At 46.9% G+C, this 24,982-nt stretch overlaps 1 protein-coding gene across 4 annotated transcripts in view; it reads right to left on the reverse strand.

Moving 5' to 3' along the window:
- Nucleotides 1-3,430: 3,430 nt before the first annotated feature.
- LOC115097331 (COBW domain-containing protein 1-like) overlaps nucleotides 3,431-24,982 on the reverse strand; it is a 158,663-nt gene continuing 137,111 nt past the window's right edge. For 3 of the 4 annotated variants that reach the window (XM_029613062.1, XM_029613053.1, XM_029613071.1), the window contains exon 16: nucleotides 3,431-3,959. In XM_029613062.1, the coding sequence (XP_029468922.1) occupies nucleotides 3,889-3,959 (71 nt within the window). In that variant the 3' untranslated portion in view covers nucleotides 3,431-3,888. Of the gene's footprint in view, nucleotides 3,960-14,927; nucleotides 14,981-24,982 lie in introns of all 4 variants that reach the window. The other variant, XM_029613079.1, reaches the window with a different exon arrangement.

Here is a 24,982-nt window from a genome sequence, read left to right on the forward strand (position 1 = left end):
GTGACTAATATGGGATCTTTCTTTTGCAGACCAGCAGCATCACCCCCGTCCACATCAAACGTCTTCAAGTTCTGAGTCAACAGACTTGGCAATTCATCTTTGTGAAAAAAAACCAGAGAAGAGTCTGATACAGTTCCAAATGAGGTGGAATTTCTCCCTCTTCCAAAGGGGAGAAACCCAAGTCTATATTGAGTCATCCGATGTATCATGATCCACACTCCCCCTGAACATCACCAGGGATATTATGTTGTAGCCTTTTCCTATCTTGTGCATGTCTATAACTTTATCTTTAATTTCCTTAGAATGCTCTTTGGTCTTTATTTTCACAGCTTTCCTTCAGATTCACAGTCTGACCAATGGTACTGGAATTAGGGGGACTTTTATCCAGAAAAGCTGACCTTTTCTTTAATGATTCACAGGTACAGGCAATTGTTAGGGCAATATCTTTCACCTTTGTGAACTTGGAGCTTCTACAGCATAGGAGTTGAATATTTATGCAAGTATTTTTCAGTTTTTAATTTTATTTTACAAAAAATGCAGAAAAATAGTTAATTGTGACTTTGAAAATGTACTTTAAGAGCATACTGGTTTGCAATATTTATTTATTTGTTGAGTTTTATATACTGTCATTCAGTAAAGCCATCATAACGGTTTACAAAATTTAAATTGTAACTCTCTTAACAATTGTGGAAAAAGTAGAACAATGTGCATATTAAACAGAGGTTAAACATTTCAAGCCCAGAAAGTATCATTATGTGGAGGAGGAGAGTTTGTTTGTTCTGGTTGGAGAGAAGTTATTTTGCGGTTTTTGGATGAAAGTTTGATTGGGAGTTAGGATGTTCAGAAGTATGAAGGTCAGTGTAGAAATTGCGAAACAGCAATGTTTTTAGGTCTTTTTTTTTTTTTTTTTTTTAACGTTTTGAGGTTGGGTTGGGTTCTCAGATCTTTAGGTAGGGAGTTCCAAAATTTAGGAGAGGCAATGGAAAAGGCTCTTTCTCTTGTTGTTGTTGTCTGAAGGGGGGGATGTTTAAGTATCCTGAGTTGTTTGAACGTAGGTTTTCTTTGAGGATTCTGGGGGGTTACGTTTAAGCCATTTAGGCCTTGATGATCATTGTTTACAATTTTATGAATAAACATACAGTCTGGAACAATCTGTGCGCCATTTGTAATCCACACAAATCTGCTGACTTTTTAGAAGGTCAAATACCTTTGCAAGCCACCGTATCCAGAAACACAATTGGATCTCTTAATTCTTTTTAAATAAAACATATTTAAAAACATCCTCAACCATCTTTACTAAAATTCTTTGTGTGTTGTGTGTGTTTTTGGCAGGTAGGGTAGAAAGCTGTTACTAATCCAGTTCCTTCTACTTTATATGGGTCGCAACTGACCTTTTATATATTTTAAAAATGTGCTGGTTGCACTAGCTTAATGCAAATAAATTAACTGGCTCCACTCCATGCTAAATTTGCCTCTGTCCTTAAACTGTCAGATGCCTCATTAATTTGTCACTGGATGATAAATCCATCCAACACTAACTTATTCATGCCAGCACAGGGCAATTTTGGCCTTGCACTAGTTTGAATAGCGTCACTACTATAAAGGAGTTCTACAGACACTTCCTGGATGAACAGTTCCCATGATTGCTGAATAACTACAGCATGGCTTTATTTCTTGAGAAAAATGAGATGTGACCAGGTGCTTTGGCACTCTGCTGGTTCCTAACCCCTGAACAGTGATAGGAAAGATCAGCAGGGGAAAAATCATGTGACTAGAAAGATGGGGTGCTTGATATTTGTAAAGCCTAGACAAGTAAGGCATAGGTCTGATACATATATGGAGATTACTTATCCTGTGTTGCTGTCAATTTGTTCTACCACCAATTTCCACGTGTAAAATTAAATGAAGGAAATCATAGCCGACCCCCTTCCAAAATAAAATCAGGAATTTGGATTATTTATTTACATAAGGAGAAAGTACCACTTACCTGATAATTTGTGCATAAAGGGTAAGGCGCTTAGGCTTCTTTGCTATTGGCGCCAGAGTTATCAGTATGCTCCAATAGGCATCTGAAAACTGCGCGCCCAGCTGTGCTTGCAATAGGCACTTGAAAAAAATAGGCGCTCAAAAATTAGGCACCTAATACACTATCAGGTAGACACACAAAATGAGCACAAGTGTCCACTGTCCATATGCAACTTGAGCGCAGCACTGTGCGTCCACCTAGGCACCCCATGCGTCCAACTGAGCACAGAACTAGATGCACAACTAGATGCACAGCCAGGCGCGTAAACGTGAACTGACGTACCTGAAGAGGGCAGCCTTATGCGCAGAGAAAAAATGCATGAACGCCGCCACGGCCTACCATGCAGTAAACAGTCCAAGCCTGAGAGCGGGGCCTAGCCAGAAGGCTGTTCAACCTGCCTGAGTCCCCAAGCTCTCCCAGAGGCGGGAACGGACATTGTATCGGCGCGCCGAGCATGGAAACCAGAGGGGAGAGGAATCCCTAAAATAAACTCCCCCTTACCTCTTTTTTTTTTAAATTACTCTTTACCTGTACTCAGCCCATCCCGGCTGAGTACAGAGTTGGTCTCTTGTTGTGGGGGGAGAGGGCATAAGCCTTCACCGCCACAATCAGCTTCCTGCACCCGCTTGCTTTTCAGCTTTTCTTTATTTATTTTTTTTTTTTACAGCTAAGTCCACACCGGCAGAAACCAGCTACCAGACTAAGGAACTCATCTGAGGGAGGGATCTGAAGATATCACCTCAGGAAACTTGACTGAGGGAGGGACCATAAGGTATCACCACAGGAGAGAGGGGCAATAAACTTCTTTTCTCCTACAAAAAACTTAATGCAATCCCCAGTAGGGAGAGACACGTCTACCATCTGCTAGAGACAGAGAATACTGGTGGGCTGATATCTTTCAGATAATAGAAGGACTAGGGGGCACTCCATGAAGTTAGCAAGTAGCACATTTAAAACAAATTGGAGACAATTTTTCATTCAGCTTACAATTAAGCTCTGGAATTCATTATTGGAGGATGTGGTTAGGGCAGTTAGTGTAGCTGAGTTTAAAAAAGGTTTGGATAAATTCCTGGAGAAGTCCATAAACTGCTATTAATCAAGCTGATTTAGGGAATATTACTGGCACTAGTAGCATGGGAACTATTTAATGTTTGGGCACTTGCCAGGTGATTGTAACCTGGATTGGCCACTGTTGGGAACAAGTTGCTGGGCTTGATGGACCCTCAGTCTGATTTAGTATAGCAACTTATTTTTTTAGGTTCCAACAACCATATCCTCCTTGCCAATATACAGATGGCCATATCTGCTAATTGACCAAGAGTCAACAGTGTAAATTTAAACAACAAAAGCAGAACTGCTAGAATCTACTGAAATTCAGAGATATGTTGTAATCATACTCAACTCTAGGAAACACAGAACTATAATTTATTAGTGCAAGAGCTGCATGTTTATCACAGAAAACACAATTTGGGGCATTTTGTATATTTATGTGCTTTGCAGCTTTCCATATTGTTTCCTATGAAGTAAACAAAATATTCATGCACCCATTCACTGCTGAAACTGATTTTCAAAAAAATGCTTCCTATGCCATCATCTTGTACAATGCAGCAAACAAGTTGCAGCATGAATAAAATCCATGCCAAAATGATAGTCTAAATTTAATTCTGTGTATGCATTGTAAAACCAAACATCTAAAATAGAAAATGGTTGTAGCTTGTTAACAGCAGCACTGATAGTCCAGGACTAAATGATCCATGGCTGCTACAAGTACACTCATCAACAGCTCAGCTGGGTCATCTTGCCATTTGGGTTGCAGGTTCCAAGTAGTTCAATTTGGATTTCAACTTCTGTGCAATCTTACATCAATTGCTTCTTTCCTCCATCACAGAGGATACAAAGAGTTGTTTAAGGATATCTCTATCCAAGTTTCTACCTATAAAATGAAAACAAAATATTGTGCGCTGTAAAAGAAGCAGACTGACAAACAAAAACCACATTGCACCCTGCTTGCAAGATCCATTAAAATGAAATCCAAGAAGGCAGCACCCATCATTTTACTACTTTATTTACAACTTTCAAATTAGCATATTATATCTGCAGCCTGTAGCAATCTGAAGAAAATCATTTAAAATCTCTCTCTCCCAGGTTGTTCTTCTTATATGCAATAACAGTCACTTATCTGTCTCATAAATGAGGAACTTCTATGATGTCACTTTGTTTGATGCCGATTGTACTGCTCCCGCTCTATCTGAAGCCTGATGCTGCCAGTGTTTCAACAACTGAACGTCTGCTTCAGGGGCAGGGGAGATTTATCAAGGTTTTCTTCACTCAGTTGGCCGCCATTTTGCAGAATATCTACCAAAGCGACAACATAGAAGTTCCTCATATTTATGAGACAGATAAGTGACTGTTATTGAATATAAGAACAACAAACCCTGCAATGCACAACTGGGAGAAAGATAATTTTAAATGATTTTATTTGCAAAGAAAAATACTTAAAGTGAAAACAAAGCAGTTCCACAACAGTATATAATTATATACAAATGGTAACAGCCAATACAGTGGTGAATACCATGATAAATGATACGAGAGGCAGCCCTTTAGGCAGATGAGCCCCTTGATAATACATTCGTTTGATTAGGAACGGTGAATTCATAAGGCTTGTGGTGGTTTGTAGCTCATATCAAATAGTGACATGACAGACACTCATGTTATGATACTGGAAAAACAGCAAAGAAAACAACATTTGGCAGCCCCCCCCCCCCTCACCCAAAAAAAAGTTTTAGGATATAGGACCGACTACTGTTATCTTAAATACATCAGGTATCAAAACTCCATCTTATGAAGAAACAAAATCCCTACTTCTGAAAAACCACACCTGTAAGATATTTTCTGTAGGCAGCAGGACAAGTCACACACACACACAAGTGGAGTGACCTTATCCAAAGGCAGAGAGATGGAAAAAGCTCTCTTAGAGCTCAAATACCAAGGTGGTTTTTCTATGCATGTCCAGAGAGTCCTGCTCAGTCTTTGCTGCACAAGTCTCCACCGTTTCTATTACAAACTAACCTTCAAATCTACGGGGAGTAGGGTGGGATTGTGTGGCTGATTTGTTCTGTTGCCTAAGAAGAACACCTGCTACAAGTAACACTGGGGCCGATGCAATATAATGCACTCAGCTGAGCGCACTGTATAACCCGCAGTCGGACGCGGGATAAATAAGAGCTAATCCACCCCCTAATGCAATAGGAAAATTAGTTCTTACCTGTTAGTTTTCGTTCCTGTAGTACCACGGATCAGTCCAGACTGTGGGTTGAACCTCCTTTCCAGCAGGTGGAGACAGACTAAAACTGAAAGGATATCCTATATGAGGACAGAGCCTATCCTGTAACCCTTCCTTCAGTATAACCAATGTCAAAGCAGAAAATAACAAAAACCAGAATAGGATCAAGCAAGTAACCATAAAGCTAACTGGAGCAACTGTAGAATAATGTAAGAAACATGGCATAACTATCCGCTCTTGCATATACTTGGTGCTTGAACAACCAAGGCTTCCGGTGTAATTGCTCAGTATTCTTGCAAAAAATGAAGTATCAAAATATGCGAATCTGCAAGAAAAAACAAGCTTCGAGAGGACAGAAAAAACAGACAGACAGGTACTTCAGGAACGAAAATTAACAGGTAAGAACTAATTTTCCTTTCCCTGTACGTACCCGGATCAGTCCAGATTGTGGGATGTACCAAAGCTTTCCTAGTCCGGGTGGGACCGAGACAATCCCGCTCGAAGCACTTGCCGCCCAAAAGAACCAAAGACCGGTGCTTGCACATCCAGACGGTAGTGTCGAGCAAAAGTATGCAAGGACGTCCATGTGGCGGCCCTGCAAATCTCCTGCGGAGAAACCGATTGACTCGCCTGCCCAGGAAGTAGCTTGAGAACGTAGCGAATGAGCGTTTAGGCCCTCGGGGACCGCTCGACCTTGGCAAAGATAGGCCGAGGAGATTGCTTCTTTCAACCACCGTGCAATAGTGGTCTTAGAAGCCGGCTTACCCTGATTGGGGCCACTCCAGAGGACAAAGAGATGGTCCGAGACACGGAAATCGTTGGTAACCTGGAGATAGCAAAGCAGAACTCGTTTGACATCCAACTTACGGAGATCGCCCCCAGCCGTACCCGCAATCTCCTCTGGGGAAAACGCCGACTGGTTGACATGGAAGTTGGAAACAACCTTTGGCAAGAAAGACGGGACCGTCTTGAGGGATACCCCTGAATCGGAAAAACGCAAAAAGGGTTCCCAACAGGACAACGCTTGAATCTCGGAGATCCGTCGAGCGGAGGAGATAGAGACCAGAAAGACCGTCCTGAGCGTAAGATCTTTTAACGTAGTGCGACGGAGAGGTTTGAACGGAGCAACACAGAGGGCCCGAAGGACCGGGTTAAGACTCCATGACGGGCAAGTAGTATGAGAAGGCAGACGTAGGTGTTTGACGCCCTTCAAGAACCGGACCATGTCTGGGTGGCCCGCTAAGGGATGACCTTCTACCCGACCTAGTAGGGAACCAAGAGCGGAGACTTGCACGCGCAGAGAACTGAAGGAAAGGCCCTTGGAAAGACCCTTCTGAAGAAAAGAAAGGACCAACGAAACCGGGGCGGAGCGCGCTGAGACACCCGACTCCGCGCAAACTGTTTCAAAAACCTTCCAGATACGCACGTAAGCCAGAGAAGTCGACTGTTTCCGGGCCCGCAGCAAGGTGGAAATGACCTCCTCCTTGTAGCCCTTACGCCTCAGGCATCGCCGTTCAAAAGCCAGGTCGCTAGACAGAAGCGATCGGCCTGGTCGAAAAATACAGGTCCCTGCCGAAGCAGGCGAGGGAGATGACCTAGCCAAAGAGGATCGTCCGTCGCCAGGTTGATGAGATCTGCGAACCACGGTCTGCATGGCCACTCGGGTGCTACCAGAATCACGGGTCCCCGGTGGAGCTCTATTCTTCTGAGGACCTTTCCAACCAGGGGCCATGGGGGAAACACAAATAGAAGGACGTCCTCCGGCCAGGGAAGAGCCAGAGCGTCCACGCCCTCCGAGCCGTGCTCCCTCCAATGGCTGAAGAACCGATTTTGCCTTGGCATTGCGCAGGGTCGCCATGAGGTCCAGGTGGGGGGGACCCCACCTGTCGAGAATCAGAGCCATAGCCGCGTCCGAGAGTTCCCACTCCCCCCGGATCGCGCGATTGACAACTGAGAAAATCGGCCTGAACATTCTCCTTGCCCGCGATGTGGGAGGCTGCCAGGCACTGCAGATGTTGCTCGGCCCAGGCGAGGAGACGGCTGGTTTCTAGAGCCACCAGCGGACTGCGGGTGCCCCCTTGACGACTGATGTAAGCCACGGTGGTGGAGTTGTCGGACAGAACTCGTACCGCTTTGCCACGGATGAGGGGGAGAAACTCCTGAAGAGCCAAGAACACCACCCGAGTCTCCAATCGATTGATGTGCCAGCGAGACTGAGCTGTCGACCAGATCCCTTGGGTGGACTGGGAAAGACAGACCGCACCCCAGCCCGAGAGACTGGCGTCCGTGGTTACTATTGTCCACTGTGGGGCTTGGAGGGGCATTCCCTGTAGAAGATGAGGAAGGGAAAGCCACCACTGCAAGTCGGCGACTGTAGAGTCCAAGAACGGGAGGACTATGTGAAACTGCTCCAACACCAGCTGCCAACGGGATAGCAAAGCTTTCTGTAACGGTCGCATATGAGCAAAAGCCCAGGGGACTAGGTCGATGGTGGACGCCATGGATCCCAAGACCTGTAGGTAGTCCCAGGCCATCAGAGAAGGTAGCGAGATCAGATTCTGAATCTGGTTGATCAACTTGAGAGCCCTCGCACGTGGCAAGAAGACCTTGCCCACCCAGGTATCGAAGTGGGCTCCCAGGAACTCTAACTCCTGGGAGGGCTGAAGGTTGCTCTTGGAGAAATTCACTATCCATCCGAGAGATGTAAGAAGAGTTAACACGCGATCCACCGCCTGCTTATGAAGAGCCTCCGACTTGGCCCGCATGAGCCAGTTGTCCAGGTAGGGATGAACAAGAATTCCCTCTCTGCGAAGAGCCGCTGCCACCACCATTACCTTGGTGAAGGTGCACGGCGCGGTCGAGAGGCCAAAGGGAAGCGCCCGAAACTGGAAATCCCGATTGAGGACATGGAAGTGAAGATACTTCTGGTAATCGTGGTGAATCGGAATATGGAAGTACGCCTCTGTCAGATCGAGCGAGGCGAAGAACTCTCCGGGGCGAACCGCCCCGATAACACCTCGCAAGGTTTCCATGCGGAAATGCGGGATCTTGAGGGCCCGGTTTACTCTTTTGAGGTCTAAGATAGGACGAAAAGACCCGTCCTTCTTGGGGATGACTAAGTAAATAGAATACTGGCCTGCGCCAAGCTCCTTCTCCGGAACCGGGACCACCGCTCCCAGACTCAGGAGCCTGGTGAGGGTTTGCTCCACCGCTTCCCGCTTGGACCGCCCGCATTGGAAAAAGATCCGGTAGGTCGCGAACAATTTCGAAGGCGTACCTGTCTCTGATAATGTCGAGGACCCACTGGTCCGACGTGATTTTGACCCATTCCTCGAAAAACAGGGAGAGGCGGCCGCCTAGGAAGGGGACCGAGGAATGAGCCAAGTGAACTTCATTGGGTGGCCAGCTTGGTGGTGGAGCCGCAGGCTAGCCCTCGCGAAAGGGACGACGCCCACGAAAGGGCTGCGACCAAGACTGAGAGCGAGAAGAATAACCCCTCGAGGAGCCACCCCGGCCACGTGGGGTATACCGTCTCTGACCCCAAAAGTGATGACAAGAGGGTGTAAAGGAGCGAGATGGCCTCAGCTGGTCCTCTGGGAGCTTATGGACCTTATTGTCCCCCAAGGAATCCATCAGCTTCTCGAGGTCCTCACCCAAAAGCAGCTTATCTTTGAAAGGCAACGTGCCCAGCCGGGCTTTGGAGGAAGGATCGGCCAACCAATTGAGCAGCTAGAGAAGTTGTCTGGCGGAGACTGCCGAGGCCATCGCCTTAGACTGGATGCGAATGAGGTCGTAGAGCGCATCAACCCCATAAGCGACGACGGCTTTGAGACGCTCAGCCTGTTCCGCCTCTGCCGACAGGAGGTCCTGGTTGCAGAGTAACTGTTGAACCCACCTAAGACCTGCCCGTAGCATGAGACTGCTACAAAAAGTCACACGAACCCCTAGCGCCAAGACTTAAAAAATGCGCTTCATATGTGCCTCGAGCTTGCGTTCCTGGGCGTCCTTCAGGGCTGTCGATCCCTCTACAGGAATAGTAGTATGTTTAGTGACCGCAGAGGCGGAGGAGTCCACGGAGGGTTTTTTTAAAATTTCTAAACACTCCTCCGGGAGGGGGTAGAGCTTGTCCATGGCACGTGCCACCCGGAGGCCCGCTTTGGGAGCCTTCCATTCCCACAGGAGTAATTGCTTGTGCATGGGATGAAAAGGGAAGGCGGTAGTCGGAGCCCTGAGTCCCGCCAGGACCAGGTCCATATCTTTAGGCAAAGAGGCCGTAAGGGTGTCCGCGGGGGGCCCCTCCAACCCTAATTCCTGGAGGACAAAGAGGATGAGGGGTTCCAGCTCCTCCCTGCGGAACATCCGTAGGACCCTGGGGTCATCCCCTTCCATGGAGGGAAGGGTACCCTCTGCATTGAGGGAGACGTCAGGATCCGGAAGTACCGGGTTCACCGGGGGGGGGGGGTCACCCCCGGGACCACCCGGCACCTGAATAGGCCCGGGGGCTCCGCAGCCGGGCCAGCCATCACTGGTGCGGAGCGAGGAATTTTTGCCGGGGGGGGGGGGGGGGGCCCGTCCTCCTCCTCCTCCTGCAGGCTAGCTAAATAGGATTTGTGCAGGAGGAGAACAAATTGTGTGGAGAAATGGGCCCTAGATTTCCCGGGAGGAAGAGGCAAGGGGGGGGGGGGGGTCGGGGAACCCATCCTGGGGGGTCACAGGGCTCAAATCGGGGGGTGTCTCTGAAAAAAATCGCCCCCCCAGCCTCAGGCAGCTCCGAAAACTGAGCCGCTGAAAAATCCAAAATGGCTGCCGTTCCCGGGCTTTGCTGACCCGGGAACGTCCTGGCCATACTTTGGGGACTCGATCCCCGGTCTAAATTTGCCTGCCCTGCCGAGGAGGGGCCTTCCCACCCGGCAGGCAGGCAGAGCAGAGGCCCCCTCACGAAAATCGCGAGGAGGGCTTGCCACAGGAGAGGCAGGCTGCTTGCTGCGGCATCGGAGCCGCACTGAGAAAAATGTTGAAGAAAAAAAACCTTTGAGTGACAGCCTGCAGGCCCGGAGTGAAGCAGGGGGGAAAACCTGCTGACTCCTGCCTTTCTGGCTGCCGGTTTGATTCCCTTGAAGAGCCTGAAGAAAAAAAAGACTCTACTGTCGTCAGAAAAGGATAAAGTAAAAACTTTAAACACTTTTTTTTTTTTTAAATTGAGCACAGCAGTGGGGTGCTAAGCCCCTCAGGCAGCCAGAGGAGGGGGAGACGAGAACTGGATCACCAGACTCGGTCCCCACACCTGGAAGTGCCCACAGACTCAGGCTATGCTCCGCACAAGGGGCGAAGCCCTCCTGAGTCCGGCAAGAGCCAGGAGATGACTAGCGTCTCCTATACAGAAAAAGACAAAATACTGATGTAACAAAAATTCTAGTTTTGTTTTTTTTTTTTGGAAAGAAGCCAAACAAAAACTAAGGAGAAGTACTTGCTTGATCCATGAAAGAGAAAAAGAGACAGTTAACTAGCTGAAATCAGGAGACCGAAGGGTGAGCTGATACACCTGTTGGAGACAGACGAATACTGAAGGGTTACAGGATAGGCTCTGTCCTCATATAGGATATCCTTTCAGTTTTAGTCTGTCTCCACCTGCTGGAAAGGAGGCTCAACCCACAGTCTGGACTGATCCGGGTACATACAGGGAAAGGGGGATTAGCGCCTATTTATCGCACGTCCAACGCAAAGTGAATGAGATAGCGCTCATCATATGTAAATGCATGTGAATGAGCCTATTACTCATTCACTCCGCATGCAAAAAGATAAATATGTGTCTCAGACACACATTTATCGCTCAGCTATTAACGCCTGCCTGGAGCAGGCGTTAATAGCTGAGCGCAGGTAAAAAAAAAGTAAAGAAAAGCAGAAAAAATGCTTTTCTGTACTTCTTTTTTAAAGTAAAAAATAAATAAAGTCGGCAGACCGCCGAGTTATGAAGACCGATGCCGGAAAACTCGACCTCCGTTTTCATAACCTGCCTGTCTGCCAGTAATGAAAACGTCCTCCTTCCTAGCGCAACCCTCTAATTTACATACTGCATGGCGCCCTCCTTGAAAGTGGGCTCTGAAAAGTCAGCACCCGCTTTCCGCGAACATTATTGCATCATCCTGTTTGTTTTCTCCATGGACAAGCAGGATTAATTTCAGCCACACAAATGGGGTCTCCCATGTTGAGGGTTGGATGTAAAGTATTCGTATTATCATATTAGCAGTGGAATATAGGGACAGACAGTTGAAGGAATTAGTTAAATAAGCTTTTAAGAACTCATGGTCAAAATTGCTATCTTGCAGTACAGTTTAATGTTTGCATGCCCATTCCCATAACTATCAACTCTTGAAAGATTATCCATAATCCTGGGCCACCTTGTTTGCTCACATAGAACATGGCTTCCTGCTTTTCGGTTTGAATGAGAATGTTCTTCCCCTGGAGATGCATGAAATTTGTCAAAGCATATCTGATTGCTCACAATTCTAGGAGGTTGATCTGAAATTGTCTATTAACGACCAAGTCCCTTGAGTTTGGAAGGGACCTGTGTGTGCTCCTCATACTTTTGCGGAAATGTCTGTCGCCAATGTTATTTGGTGAGGAAACAAACTAAGTGGTGCCCCTTCTTGAAGGATGAAAGGTTGTAGCCACCAGCCAAGCTACTATTTCATCTCCTACGAGACATCCAACAACGTCATGAAGGGTTGAGTTAATTGGTCCCATTGAGAGCGAAGGCTCCACTGTAGGAGTCGCATGTGAAAGTAGATTAGTTAAACTACGAGAAATGTGGCATGTATCTCAGAACAACTAAAATTTCCCTGGCTGCTGTTTGATTTACTTTCAGCAGTTGGTATATAAGTGTCTTTAGAATGTTCGCCTGTTCTGACAGGAGGAAAAGCTCCGTCTTGCAGGGATTCTGTCTACGCTCCTATGAATTTGATTTTCTGGATAGGAATTAGAATCAATTTTTCAGAGTTCACCAGAAATCCTAATAACTGTAGGAATTGGATTGATTTCTGCAGAGAGATGAGAACATCTTCCCAAGAAGTCACTGTCACTAGCCAAATGTCTAGGTAAAGGAGACCTGGGTGCCTTGAATACAAAGGGAGCCTCTACTACAGCAGGCATTTTGTAAAGGCCCTCCGTATTGCTGATAGCCCGAACTGAGTACTGGTAATGAGAAGAGTTCACCACAATATGTAGATAGAGCCAGTGTGAGGGATGGATGGTAATATAAGCATAAATGTTTAAATCTAGGGCTCACATTCACATCTTCTGGATAACCTCACCAACTATTCTAGAAGAGAGACCCAGTTCAGCTCACAAAAGCCTTGACACAGCCTTATGCAGACCCAGCAATAAGGGCTCAGGAGACATTGTGCTAGCATTTAAGAACAGCTAGGTGAATAGGGAGGCCTATAGCCAATGGGAATCTGGCTGGGCATAGCCCAGCCCACAATATCTGGGAAAGTAACACAACTATAGTTTCCCCAGCTCCTCACAGTTAAATTAGCTCTCCCATAGAGCTCTAGTCCACCACCTCCAAGGCTGGTGGTTCAAAACCCACAACACCCTTACAATGGGTCTCAATTCCCTGGTTTTTATAGGAATAGGGAAGTAATGGGAGCAGAACCACTGGCCATGATGGTGGGGTGGAACCGGTTCTATCACTCAATGATTGAGGAGCAACTCCACTTCTAGACAGAGTTGCACTAAGTGAGATGGATCCAGATTGAAGCTGAGCAATGAGAAAGTGTGGGAAGTTGGGAGAAATGAAAAGCAGTTTCAGACTCCACAATTTTGAGAACCCAGCAGTCTTTGTCAATCCTGCAACCATTCCTCTAGATAGAGATGAATTCTCCTCCCCCCCCACCCCACCAGAGAGAATGACTGTTGGGTCTAAAGGCTTGTCAAAAACTTGGTCCAGGTTTGGGCTGGACCTTTTGTGTCACTTTTGGTTGATAGCATTCGTGTTGTTGACTTCGAGTTGGAAGATGCTGTTGCAGAAGCAGAGGCATGATCTGGTCCTCTGAAATTGATGGAAGGGGCAACTCTGGAAGTAAGACGTTTTAAATGCTGTAAAGCGGACTATTGCCCTGAGCCCATTGAGAGGGATTGGATTGCCTGTTGCTTCCTTAATTTGAACAACTATTTCTGAGTTTGTTTTCAAGAGGTGGTCTCTCAGGCAGGGGCATCTGCTAAATTATCATGGACATCGTCTCACAAGCTACTGGTTCTCAAGCAAGCCATCCGACGTGCTCCAATGGAGGCTGCTGAATCGAACATTTCGTAAATTGATAATAAGATGGCATATACACTTTTCCACATCTAGGAATTGAATACAGAGTTGCTATAACCTGAAAGAAGGAAGGGCTTCAATTTTTTGCATGTATTCATGTAATATTGAATCATATAGGTGAGGCAGAAATCCATGCATTAAGCATGGAGCACCTTTTTACCAAAATTGTCTAATAACCTGGGATCCTTTTTTAGTGGAGTATTTGAAAAATATTCTTTTCTTCTTTGTTTTTTTTTTTTTAAAGGATGGCTGCACTACAAAACCGATTGATGAGGTAATTGTACTACTCCAAAGTCTGGGGATTTCTGTACTTGATACTTGACATTTAATTTCCTTTGTAAGGGTGCTCCACCAGCTCACAACATTTTGCTACTGGGAGCAGAGGAAATCAGGTTCTCCCACATTCTTTTGTAACTCTTGCTGAATAGCATGGATTAGAATGACTGCCAGTTCTGCCAGGATCTCCAGAATCTGGAGAAGGCCAAAGACCTCTGTGCAAGGATCCTTGTTCTTATGAACACTGGACATCAAGCGCTGTACTGAACTTGGTCCAAAAACCTGGAGTAAGAGAGGTCCTCAGGAGACAAGTGTTTCAGAGACTCTGGTAGTGCATCGGAGGGTATTCCTGTTGAACCTTCCTCAGATCTAAGAAGTGAGAAAACACTAATCCAGGACCCCACGGATGAATTATGCAACCGATGAAGGGTTCTTGGTCACCTTGAAAGGGTGTATTCCTAGTCTACATCTTCAGATCAGCTGGATTCTGCTGCAAGTGAATGCCAGGGACTAGAATCACCTTATGGGGGATCTGATGAAGTACCAGGCTCAATCCAGAGAAACTGGGACTTCTCTTGCCTCAAGGTTTGTGCGCTGACAGTGCTGAGGCCTTATGCGCCAGAGAATAGTGTGTCAGCTGCATTGACAGCGCCAAAGCTCAATGCTTTTTTGGTGCCAGATGCACTGCCAGCTCCAAAGAGCAGCACGGCTTCTTCTTCTTCTTAGCAGCACCCAGTTCTGCTGGCTTGACTCTGAGGACTCTGCTTATTCCGTCAAAGGGGATAACTTCTTCTAGGAGCTTCTGCTCAAATCTACATCTAGGAAGCATGAGAGGTTCTGCTCTGGGAAAAGGATTGACTGCGGCCCCTCAAATCTTATGCAACTCTTCCATTTTTCCAGGCCCTGGACTTCAGGAATCTCGGAGACATATGACCACAATGGTAAACAATTTGCCTGGCTGTGGTCCAGTCCAAGCAATGGTAACAGAGGTCATGTCCATCTGTAACAGACAAATTCCTAACCTCAGATATAGTCTTTGAAACCACTTATTGTGGGCTTCTTGGAGCAGGACATTCTGTGAAGAAAATATATATTTTATTTTAAACACTGCAAAATGTTTGGGGAGCTGCCGAGGCAGCAAGGCAACTTAATTGAAAAGTTTACGAAAAATAAAGTATTGAAGATATCAAAGAATAAAATTTTTACAGAGAAAAGGGGTCCATGTCCATGCTAATGCTCAGATGAAAAATGATTGAGGGGGCTCACGAGGCATTGCCAAAGAGGGAATTCCTGCATATGCTCATTAGAGAGAAGGAACCATTTAACACAGCCAGATGACATCACCCACGTGCCATGGCTAATTCAGCCCTGCTTGTCAACTGAGAACTGACTTTCAACATTCAGGCAGTCAACACTTGAAATTGAAGGCTCACTTGGAGGAAATTCCTATTGCTCTGAGTAATCAATGTTAGGAATATTTCCATTTTCACTGGCTGTTGATCATCTAGGCCAGTGGTTCTCAATCGGTGTGTCGCCAAGAACACGCAGGTGTGTCGCCACACTTCCTGGTCCCCTGCTGACCCAGCTGCTCCCTGGTCCTCCTCCGCCCGGGCTTAAAATGCTGTCAGCCCGGGCAGAACGCGGCAGAACAGCTGGAGTCAGCGGCACCGGCATGCTCTCTTCTTCCCCCCCCCCCCCCCCGAACAGGAAGTGGTGAGCAGCGAATGCGTGCGTGGGAAGAAGAGACCATGCGAGTGTGGTCAGCATCGGCCCGAAGAACAGAAGAGAGGCACAGCCTGAAGAATGAGCAGCGTGGCCGGAGAAAAATGAAGAACGTCAACCCCCGTGGCCGATGGGACTCCTTTCTCAGCGAGGGCTGAAAATGAAGGAGGTTAGGGTTGGGAGGAGGCTGCTGCTGCCACTAGTTCCGGGGAGGGAGGGAGGGAGAGATGTGAATGAATGAGCAAGCATGTGTTTGAGATCCTGTGTGTGTGTGTGTGTGTGTGAGTGAGATAGCATGTATATGAATGATTGAGAGCCTGCATATGTGAAAGAGAGTATTGTCTGTGATTGAGAGCCTGCCTGTGAGAGAGAGCGCATGAATGTAAGTTTGTGATTCAGAACCTGTATGTGTAAGTTGTTTTTTCGCCTTATTGCACTTTGATAAAATTTGCCTAATTCGTAGACACAATGTAAATTTGTATATAATTACTACCTTGTAAGCAATCTCTCCTGCTTATATGCCATTCTCTCCAGTTAGAAATTGTTTAACCTATCCTCTTCTAATCAGCCTAGTTCAACTTTCCCTGTTTTAATGTAACTTTTTTGCTTTCTTGTTAACTGGTTACCCCTAGTTCATTGTAAAACCGGTACGATAAGACCTGTTTTGAGAATCGGTATATTAAAAGAATTTAAATAAAATAAAATAATAAATAAGTTAGTGATTGAAAACCTGTTTGTGTGAGAGTGTGTGTGTATGATTGAGATCCTTTGTGTGTGAGAGAGATCATGTGTAGGTATGATTAAGAGCCTGTGTGTATAATTAAGAGAGAGAGCATGTGTGACTGTGTGTGATTGAGAGCTGGTTTAGATGAGAGAGCATGTCAGTATGTGATTGAGAACCTGTGTGTAAAATGAGAGAAAGAGAGAGCAAGTTTGTAAGCATGAACACGCCAGAATGATGGCTACTGCCTGGAGTCAATACCCTTATTAAATAAACATACACAGGCTTGACTCCAACATCGCTCTAAGCTTCAACAGCAAGAGGAAATGTGGAAAAAAGGATTCACACTCACAAAGAGGGGAGTAGCTGGCTTGTTACGGCGGTTACTACCCCAAATCAAATAAGCCTGATACTTCACTTTCAATGCATATACAGCATAGTTCTCTGATTCAACGGCAGGGAGAAGAAAAGAGGGTTCGCACTCACAAAGCGGGGAGTAGCTGGCTTGTTACGGCGGTTACTACCCCAAACCAAATGGGCCTGATACTTCACTTTCGATGCACATCCGCATGGCTCTCTGCTTCAACGGCATGGGAGAAGACTTATACGTCACGCATATCCAGCATAGCTCCCTGCTTCAACGGCAGGGGAGAAAAACAACCAATAAGGGCTAATAACATAGTCTGGGTAAAACAAATAAGCATGGGTGCAGCTTGCTTATTGCGGCGGCTACTACCCAAAACTAATCAAGCTAGATATTTCACTTGGATGCAGCTCCATCACTGCTCTCTACATTAAAGGTGGGGATGGAAGGGAAATAGAACCAAGAGCTAAGAGAACAGATAAGTATGAGAGAAAATATGTGTGAAGCTTGCTGGGCAGACTAGATGGGCCATTTGGTCTTCTTCTGCCGTCATTTCTATGTTCTATGTTTCTATGAGAATGAGAGTCTCTGTGTGAGAGAAAAAGACAGCATGTATGTGTGTGATTGAAAGCCTGTGTGCCTGTGTGTGTAAGCGTGAAAAGATAGGCAGCATGTGTGTAAATGTGTAATTAAGAGCCTATATAAGTGAGAGAAAAAGCATGTGTATATGTGAGTGACTGAGGTCATGTGTGTATAGGTGTGTAATTGAGAGCCAGTGTGAGAGAGAGCGCTGGTATGTGACTGAGAGAAAGGAGAAAGTTCCAAGCAAACCACCCCTCCTCCTGCTAATTCAAAACAATCTCAGGAGACCTGGATATCAAACGTTCCCAGGTATGCAGAGAAAAAAAATTTTTGTATCTTTACTGGGTCTTTGTGTCTGCTATTTTGAAATATTTTATTGGTAACTAGAAATTTTTTATATGAGTTTTTAATTATTGGATATTCCACTCATCAGCTGTTTCAAAATAATCTGTTCTTTTTGTTGGTATGGTTTTACTGCTACTGATTTTATATTTCTTGATTTGTTTTATAAGGATGGGTGATGTTTCTTTTTTCCTTTATTACACCGTATACAGAGACTCTGGCTTGTTCCAGTTTCCAATTCAGTTTTTTCTGCATGCTTCTAGTTATGCATTTTGGTCTCTTTATTCTTTGTTAGGCGAGGGTCAGCACATGTGATTTAGGTGAGGTTTTCTGCTGGTGTGTAGTTTCTGTAGGGCTCTATAGCAGCCTGACTTGGTCCGTTTTCCTAATAGGAGATGTATTGGTGTCTTAAGGCCTGGTGTAATATTTTCAGTGTTGCCTTTTCTTAGGTAAGGTGGTTACTGTTTAAGTGCTGGAAATTGGTGCTGTTTTGGTGTAGGATGTTTACTATTTATGCAATTTCTGTTCAGTCAGAATACATATCTTTTCCTTGTGTCATTTTAAACAATAAAAATAATTACCGGACCTTTACTTTTTATTTCCGCCGTGAATTGTAATGAGCAGTGTGTCACACATGTGAGCGTGGCCTGTCAGGTGTGTCACGATGGGAAAAAGGTTGAGAACCACTGATCTAGGCATTGAAGCCATGGAAATCAAATTTGACATTGCCAAATACAGGGTATCACACAAGCGAGAAGGGAGGTGCAAGGAATATACACAATCCACAAATCTCGTAGAAAAAGTAATAGTTCTGTTTAATTTTTCAATGATTCAGAACGGCTCATCCAAAGCTCATTGTAATGTAATACAGTTCTCAATGAGGTCCCCCGACACGGACTCGTGTTCGCATCAAGCTGCGTCGGGAGGGAATAATACAGTGTGTAATTTCAACCACTGGAAATTCAAACAAAAATAATTTCATCAATATACATACGGACTGTGAAAAAGGGCAATATTTTAACTAGACGCTGAGACACATACCTTTGTTAATAGTCCATATCTAGAACCAGGGAGAGCGGGCAGTACGGACAGAAGCAGAGCTTTAAAGAAGAAATATTGGCGCAAAAGGGCTACACCAATCATAGTGCACCAACACAGAGCACAACCACCAATGAGAGTTAAGAGATAAAATATACATTCAAAATCTCTTAAATAAAGTAGTGCCATTTGATCTCATTGTTGAGACCTCCAGGAGCAAGGCTGTTAAGTTTAAAAATCCATTTCTGCTGTGTGTCAAAATTTCAGAGAAATTACCTCCTTGTATAGGCGGGGGTACAATATCGATGACAACAAATTTCAAATCATTTTCAGTGTGTGTACACCTGACCCAATGGGGAACTAGAGGAACAGATTCACGGTCAGTTCGGATATTAGAGCGGTGTTCAATCATCCTAGTGTGTACAGATCGAATGGTCTTACCTACGTACAGTTTTGGAAAGGGGCAAATGACCACATAGACATAGATACAGGGTATCAAAATATTTAGGCCTTTTTCTTTTCTTAGTGTTTGAATCATTTTGGCTGTAAGAGGAATTGGAGGAAACACATAAAAGAGCCTTTGATTCCATGGAATTGAAAAAGCATCAGTCCAAGACTGTTCTATGCTGGTCTTCTGGAACAGGGAGGAACTCTTATTAAATGAGGCCGCAAAGAGGTCTATCTGTGGAGTTCCCCAAAGTTGAAAAAGCTGTTTTTGTTATATTCTGATCTAATGACCATGTGTGAGGTTGCAGCTGGTGGCCCTTCGTGAAGTTGTGTCTATTACCTGGTTTTATTTTCAAGGGAGATGAATAGCTACCAAGAATATATTTTGGGAAATTGCCCAGTCTCATATCTTGCAGGCCTTTCTCAGCCAACTATGAAGGAGTCTGTCCCGCCATGTTTGCCTATGTAGTACATAGCTCCCTAGTTGTCCATCTGGACTAGTACCAACCTTTAACTAGAGGTTAAAAACCTTTAGAGGATTGAAGATTGCCATGACCTCCAAGAGGATTCCATGTAGTCCAAGTTGCTTGAAAACAATGGTTGTTTGATGTGGGCTTCCCAACCTTGACTGAAGACATCAGTGGTTATTTTTATTTGAAATCAAGGATTATAAAAAGAAAGTTGACCACTGAGTAGGTTTGTCAATTTGGTCCACAAAATCAGAGTGGATGAGAGATCTGGGAATGAGGATTTTGAGAGACACTGGTTGTGTCAATTCCACTGGAACTTTAAATGCCACTGAGCTTACCTCAAGTAGAGATCTGTAAATGGCCTGACAAGAACTGTTGCTGCCATGTGGCCTAGCATCTTCATGAAAAGGCATGCTGACATTGCTGTTCGTTTGGACAGATCTAGTATTAAGGTGATTGGATTGTTCATTCTCTGTTGAGGCAGAAAAGCTCTATCTTGTATAGTGTCCAGACAAGTTCCTATGAAATCTAATAGATATATTGGTAGTAGACTGGATTTTGGGAAACTGATAATGAATCCCATGGATTGAAGGAATTTCATCATATATTATAATTATTTAATTGAACATTCTCTTCTAAACTGAATCAGACACTACAAACCAATCACTACAATGTTTTACTTCTTGTTAAACTTGTTTATCTTTCCTTTAACTCTAATCCCAGTTAGAATAACCCCTGTTTTATTGTAACTTTCTCTTCCGTGCACTTGTTTATACTCCTGTAATGTATACTCTTATGTTTTAGTTATGTATGTTATAATGTATTGATCACCCCTTGTTTTATGTAAACCGACATGATACATACTCCCGTGAATGCCGGTATAGAAAACCACAAATAAATAAAATAAAATAAATACATAAATATAGAGAATGGATGCATGTGCTTCCATCCATCCATCCGCTGGTAGAGGGCACAACCTGTAAAGGGGACAAAAGCATATTGCTGGATATGATCCAGTCTAAGTAGGGAAAGACATTCACTACTACTGCAAGGCACTTTGAGGTCAATATCTAAAGACAGCCGGCAACGTAAGTTAGCCAATAATGCTTATCTGGCTAACTTGAATGGGATTTTCAGCGGCACAGCAATGTTGGGATTACTACCTGATAATCCCCTTTTCCTTAGTGTAGACAGATGGACTCAGTACAAATGGGATAGTATCCGCGTGCTAGCAGTTGGAGACGGATCTGACGTCAGCACGGGGGCGTATATATCCCCACAGGAAGCGTAGCTATTCAGTAATCTTCCTTGCAAAAGCTGTTATAGTGTACTGACGCACAGTTAAAAAGTGAAACAGGATTCCCCTGACCGATTGATAGTAGCTGGAGACCGCCAGCATTCCCAACCGAAAGGCGTGGACACCTGGTAGAGTGTACGCTCTCATGGAAACAGATGACATGGCTTACCTGGAATCGGTGATACCCATGTACGCAGGCAGCTGGGCGGGATGCTGAGTCCATCTGTCTACACTAAGGAAAAGGGGATTATCAGGTAGTAATCCCAACATTTCCTGGCGTGTAGCCAGATGGACTCAGTACAAATGGGATGTACAAAAGCTTTACTCCCCACCTGGGCGGGAGGCTGCCTGAGGCCCATGTAACACCGCCCTGGCAAATGCTGAGTCCTCCCTGGCCTGGACATCCAGGCGGTAGAATCTGGAAAAGGTATGGAGGGAGGACCATGTTGCCGCTTTACAGATTTCCGCAGGCGATAGCATCCTGGATTCCGCCCAGGATGCCGCTTGAGCTCGGGTAGAATGAGCCTTGACATGTAGAGGCGGGGTTTTTCCAGCCTCTACGTAAGCTGCCCGGATAACTTCCTTGATCCAGCGGGCGATGGTGGGCCGAGAGGCCGCTTCACCTTGTTTCTTCCCGCTGTGCAGGACGAACAGATGGTCCGTCTTTCGTAGGTCTTGTGTAAGTTCCAAATATCTGGGCAGCAATCTGCCAATGTCGAGATGGCGCAATAAACGCCCTTCTTCAGAGTTCCTCAGCCCCGCCGTGGTAGGCAAGGTTATGGTCTGATTAAGATGAAACCGTGAAACCACCTTAGGTAGAAAGGAGGGAACCGTACGAAGATGGATAGCCTCTGGAGTGATCCTGAGAAATGGATCCCGGCAGGACAATGCTTGTAGCTCTGAGATGCGGCGGGCTAAACATACAGCCAGCAAGAATACCATCTTCAAAGTGAGGGAACGAAGAGACAGGCCCCGAAGGGGTCGAAAGGTGGATCCCGCAAGGAAATCCAAAACAAGGTTGAGGTTCCACAAAGGCACAGGCCACTTCAGTGGCGGACGAATATGCTTGACCCCCTGCAGGAAGCGAGAAACATCCTGGTGCTTAGCGATGGTCTTGCCAGCCCTCCTGGGACCATAACAAGACAGCGCAGCCACCTGAACTTTGATGGAGCTGAGGGAGAGACCCTTCTGAAGGCCATCCTGCAGGAAATCCAACACAATAGAGATCGTGGTTGCATGTGGATTGGTGCCATGCGAGTCGCACCAGGCTTCAAATACTCTCCAGATCCTGATGTATGTGAGGGATGTGAAAAACTTGCGAGCTCGGAGGAGGGTATCAATCACGGGCTCCGAGTAACCCCTCTTCTTCAATCTAGCCCTCTCAAGGGCCATACCGTAAGAGAGAATTGAGCCGGATCCTCGTGAAGAATGGGACCTTGATGTAGAAGGTCCTGAAGAGGAGGCAGGGGAAGGGGCTCCCCTGCCAGTAGTCTTCTCATGTCTGCATACCAGGGTCGTCTTGGCCAGTCTGGCGCCACTAGAAGGACTAGGCCCTGGTGCCTCTGAATCTTGCGGATGACAGCGCCTATCAGAGGCCACGGAGGCAAGGCGTACAGTAGAGTCCCTGGAGGCCACGGCTGAACCAGGGCATCGATTCCGTGTGAGCACGGGTCGCGCTTGCGGCTGAAGAATCTGGGTACTTGAGCATTGGACCCGTCTGCCAGGAGATCCATGGCCGGAAACCCCCAATGATCCACAATCATCTGGAAGGCCGTGGGTGAGAGCTGCCACTCTCCCGGATTTAGGCGTTCCCTGCTGAGGAAGTCTGCTGTGGTATTGTCCTTCCCGGCGATGTGGACGGTGGAGATGTCCTGAAGATTCACCTCCGCCCAAGTCATCAGAGGGGCGATCTCCAGAGACACCTGTCGGCTTCTGGTTCCGCCCTGACGATTGAGGTATGCCACCGTGGTGGCGTTGTCGGACATCATTCTGACCGCCCTGTTCCGCAGTCTGTGGGCAAATTGAAGGCAGGCCAATCGGACAGCCTGGGCCTCTAGACGGTTGATGTTCCATGCCGCCTCTTCCCCGTTCCACCGCCCTTGTGCGGTGAGTTCTTCGCAGTGTGCGCCCCAGCCGCTTAAGCTGGCATCCGTGGTGAGCACAATCCACGTGGGTGAGGACATCTTCGATCCCCTGCTCATGTGGTTGGACTGCAACCACCACCGTAACTGGGTGCGCACTCGGGCAGGTAGAGGTAGGTGCGCGGAGTAGGTCCGCAGATGGGGACTCCAGCGAGAGAGCAGGGCATGTTGGAGAGGCCTCATATGGGCCCTCGCCCAGGGCACCACTTCCAGGGTGGATGCCATGAGACCAAGAACCTGCAGATAATCCCAGGCGGTGGGTCAACTGGCTCCCATCAACGACCGGATATGCTGCTGAAGGTTCAACGTCCTCTTGGCGGTGAGACTGACCGTGTCTGCCCAGGTGTCGAACTGTACTCCCAGGTATTCCAGGGACTGGGAAGGCTGTAGGCAGCTCTTGCCGAGGTTGATAACCCAGCCCAGGCTTTCCAGAAGGGCTATCACTCTGTCGGTGGTCCGAAGGCTCTCCTCTCGAGACTTCGCCCTGATCAGCCAGTCGTCTAGGTAGGGATGGACCAGAATTCCTTCCCGCCTGAGCGCCGCCGCTACTAATACCACCACCTTGGTGAATGTCCGTGGCGATGTCGCCAACCCAAAGGGCAGGGCCCGAAACTGGAAATGGCGGCCTAGAACCTTGAAGCGTAGGTAGCGCTGATGATCCGGATGGATCGGGATATGCAGGTATGCCTCTGACAGGTCTAATGCCGTGAGGAATTCCCCTGGCTGTACTGCGGCCTTGATGGAGCGTAGAGTTTCCATGTGAAACCGCGGGACCCGTAAGTAGCGATTGACTGACTTGAGGTCCAGGACGGGCCGAAAGGTACCCCCTTTCTTGGGTACAATGAAATAGATGGAATAATGGCCAGAATTCACTTCCCAGGCAGGTACTGGGATGATGGCTTTCAAGGACATGAGTCTTGCCAGGGTAGCTTCCAATGCTGTCTTCTTGTGTGCGGGACACGAAGATTCCACAAACTTGTCCGGAGGGAGATGATGAAAGTCCAGATAATATCCCTCCTGGATAACGGCGAGAACCCACTGGTCCGATGTAATCTCGACCCATCTGGGGTAGAAGAGGGTCAACCTGCCCCCTATGGCTCCATCCCCCAGATGAATCGGCGGATTCTCATTGGGAGGCGCGGCCGGGACCTGAACCCGGGCCCGCTCCCCTCCTGCGCTGCTTGATCCGAAAGGACTGATTCCCGGCTGGAGGACGTGGTGCCTGGTAACGACCCCTGTAAGGAACGAAACGCTGGGAACTCCTGCCCCTGGAGGGCCTTGGAAAGGCGCGCTGGCCCCTTCGGAACCGATCTTCCGGCAATCTGGGCACTGGAGAGGCGCCCCATGCACTGGCCAGTTTATCAAGGTCGCTGCCAAATAGAAAGGAGCCCTTGAAGGGCAATCTGGTGAGGCGGGTTTTAGAAGGCGCATCAGCCGACCATCTTCGGATCCAGAGCTGCCTCCTGGCCGCTACGGAGGATGAAATCCCTTTAGCGGTTGTTCGTACCAGGTCAGATGCCGCATCCGTAAGGAACGAAAGAGCAGATTCCATGTCCGCCGCTGGAGCGTTATTCCTAACCTGTGACAGGCAGGCACGCGTCACCACCGTGCAGCAGGTGGCAATCCGTAAAGATAAAGCCGCCACCTCAAAGGCCTGACGCAGAATGGCGTCCAGTTGTCGATCATGCGGCTCCCCCTTCAACTGGAATGGTAGTGCGCTTGACCACCGCGCTAATCAAGGCGTCCACCTGAGGGCACGCCATCAGATCCTGGATAGCCGGCGCCAATGGGTACATGCTCGTCAGAGCCCGACCCCCTTTGAAGGCAGCCGCTGGAGCCGCCCATTCTAAATCAATCAGTTGTTGCGCCGCCTGTAAGAATGGAAAATGGCGGGCCGTAGGACGAAGACCTTCCAGTAGGGGGTTCTGCGCAGAAGGTATCGAAGCGCTGGGA

Source organism: Rhinatrema bivittatum, chromosome 1 (assembly GCF_901001135.1).
Source record: "Rhinatrema bivittatum chromosome 1, aRhiBiv1.1, whole genome shotgun sequence".
NCBI lineage: Eukaryota > Metazoa > Chordata > Amphibia > Gymnophiona > Rhinatrematidae > Rhinatrema > Rhinatrema bivittatum.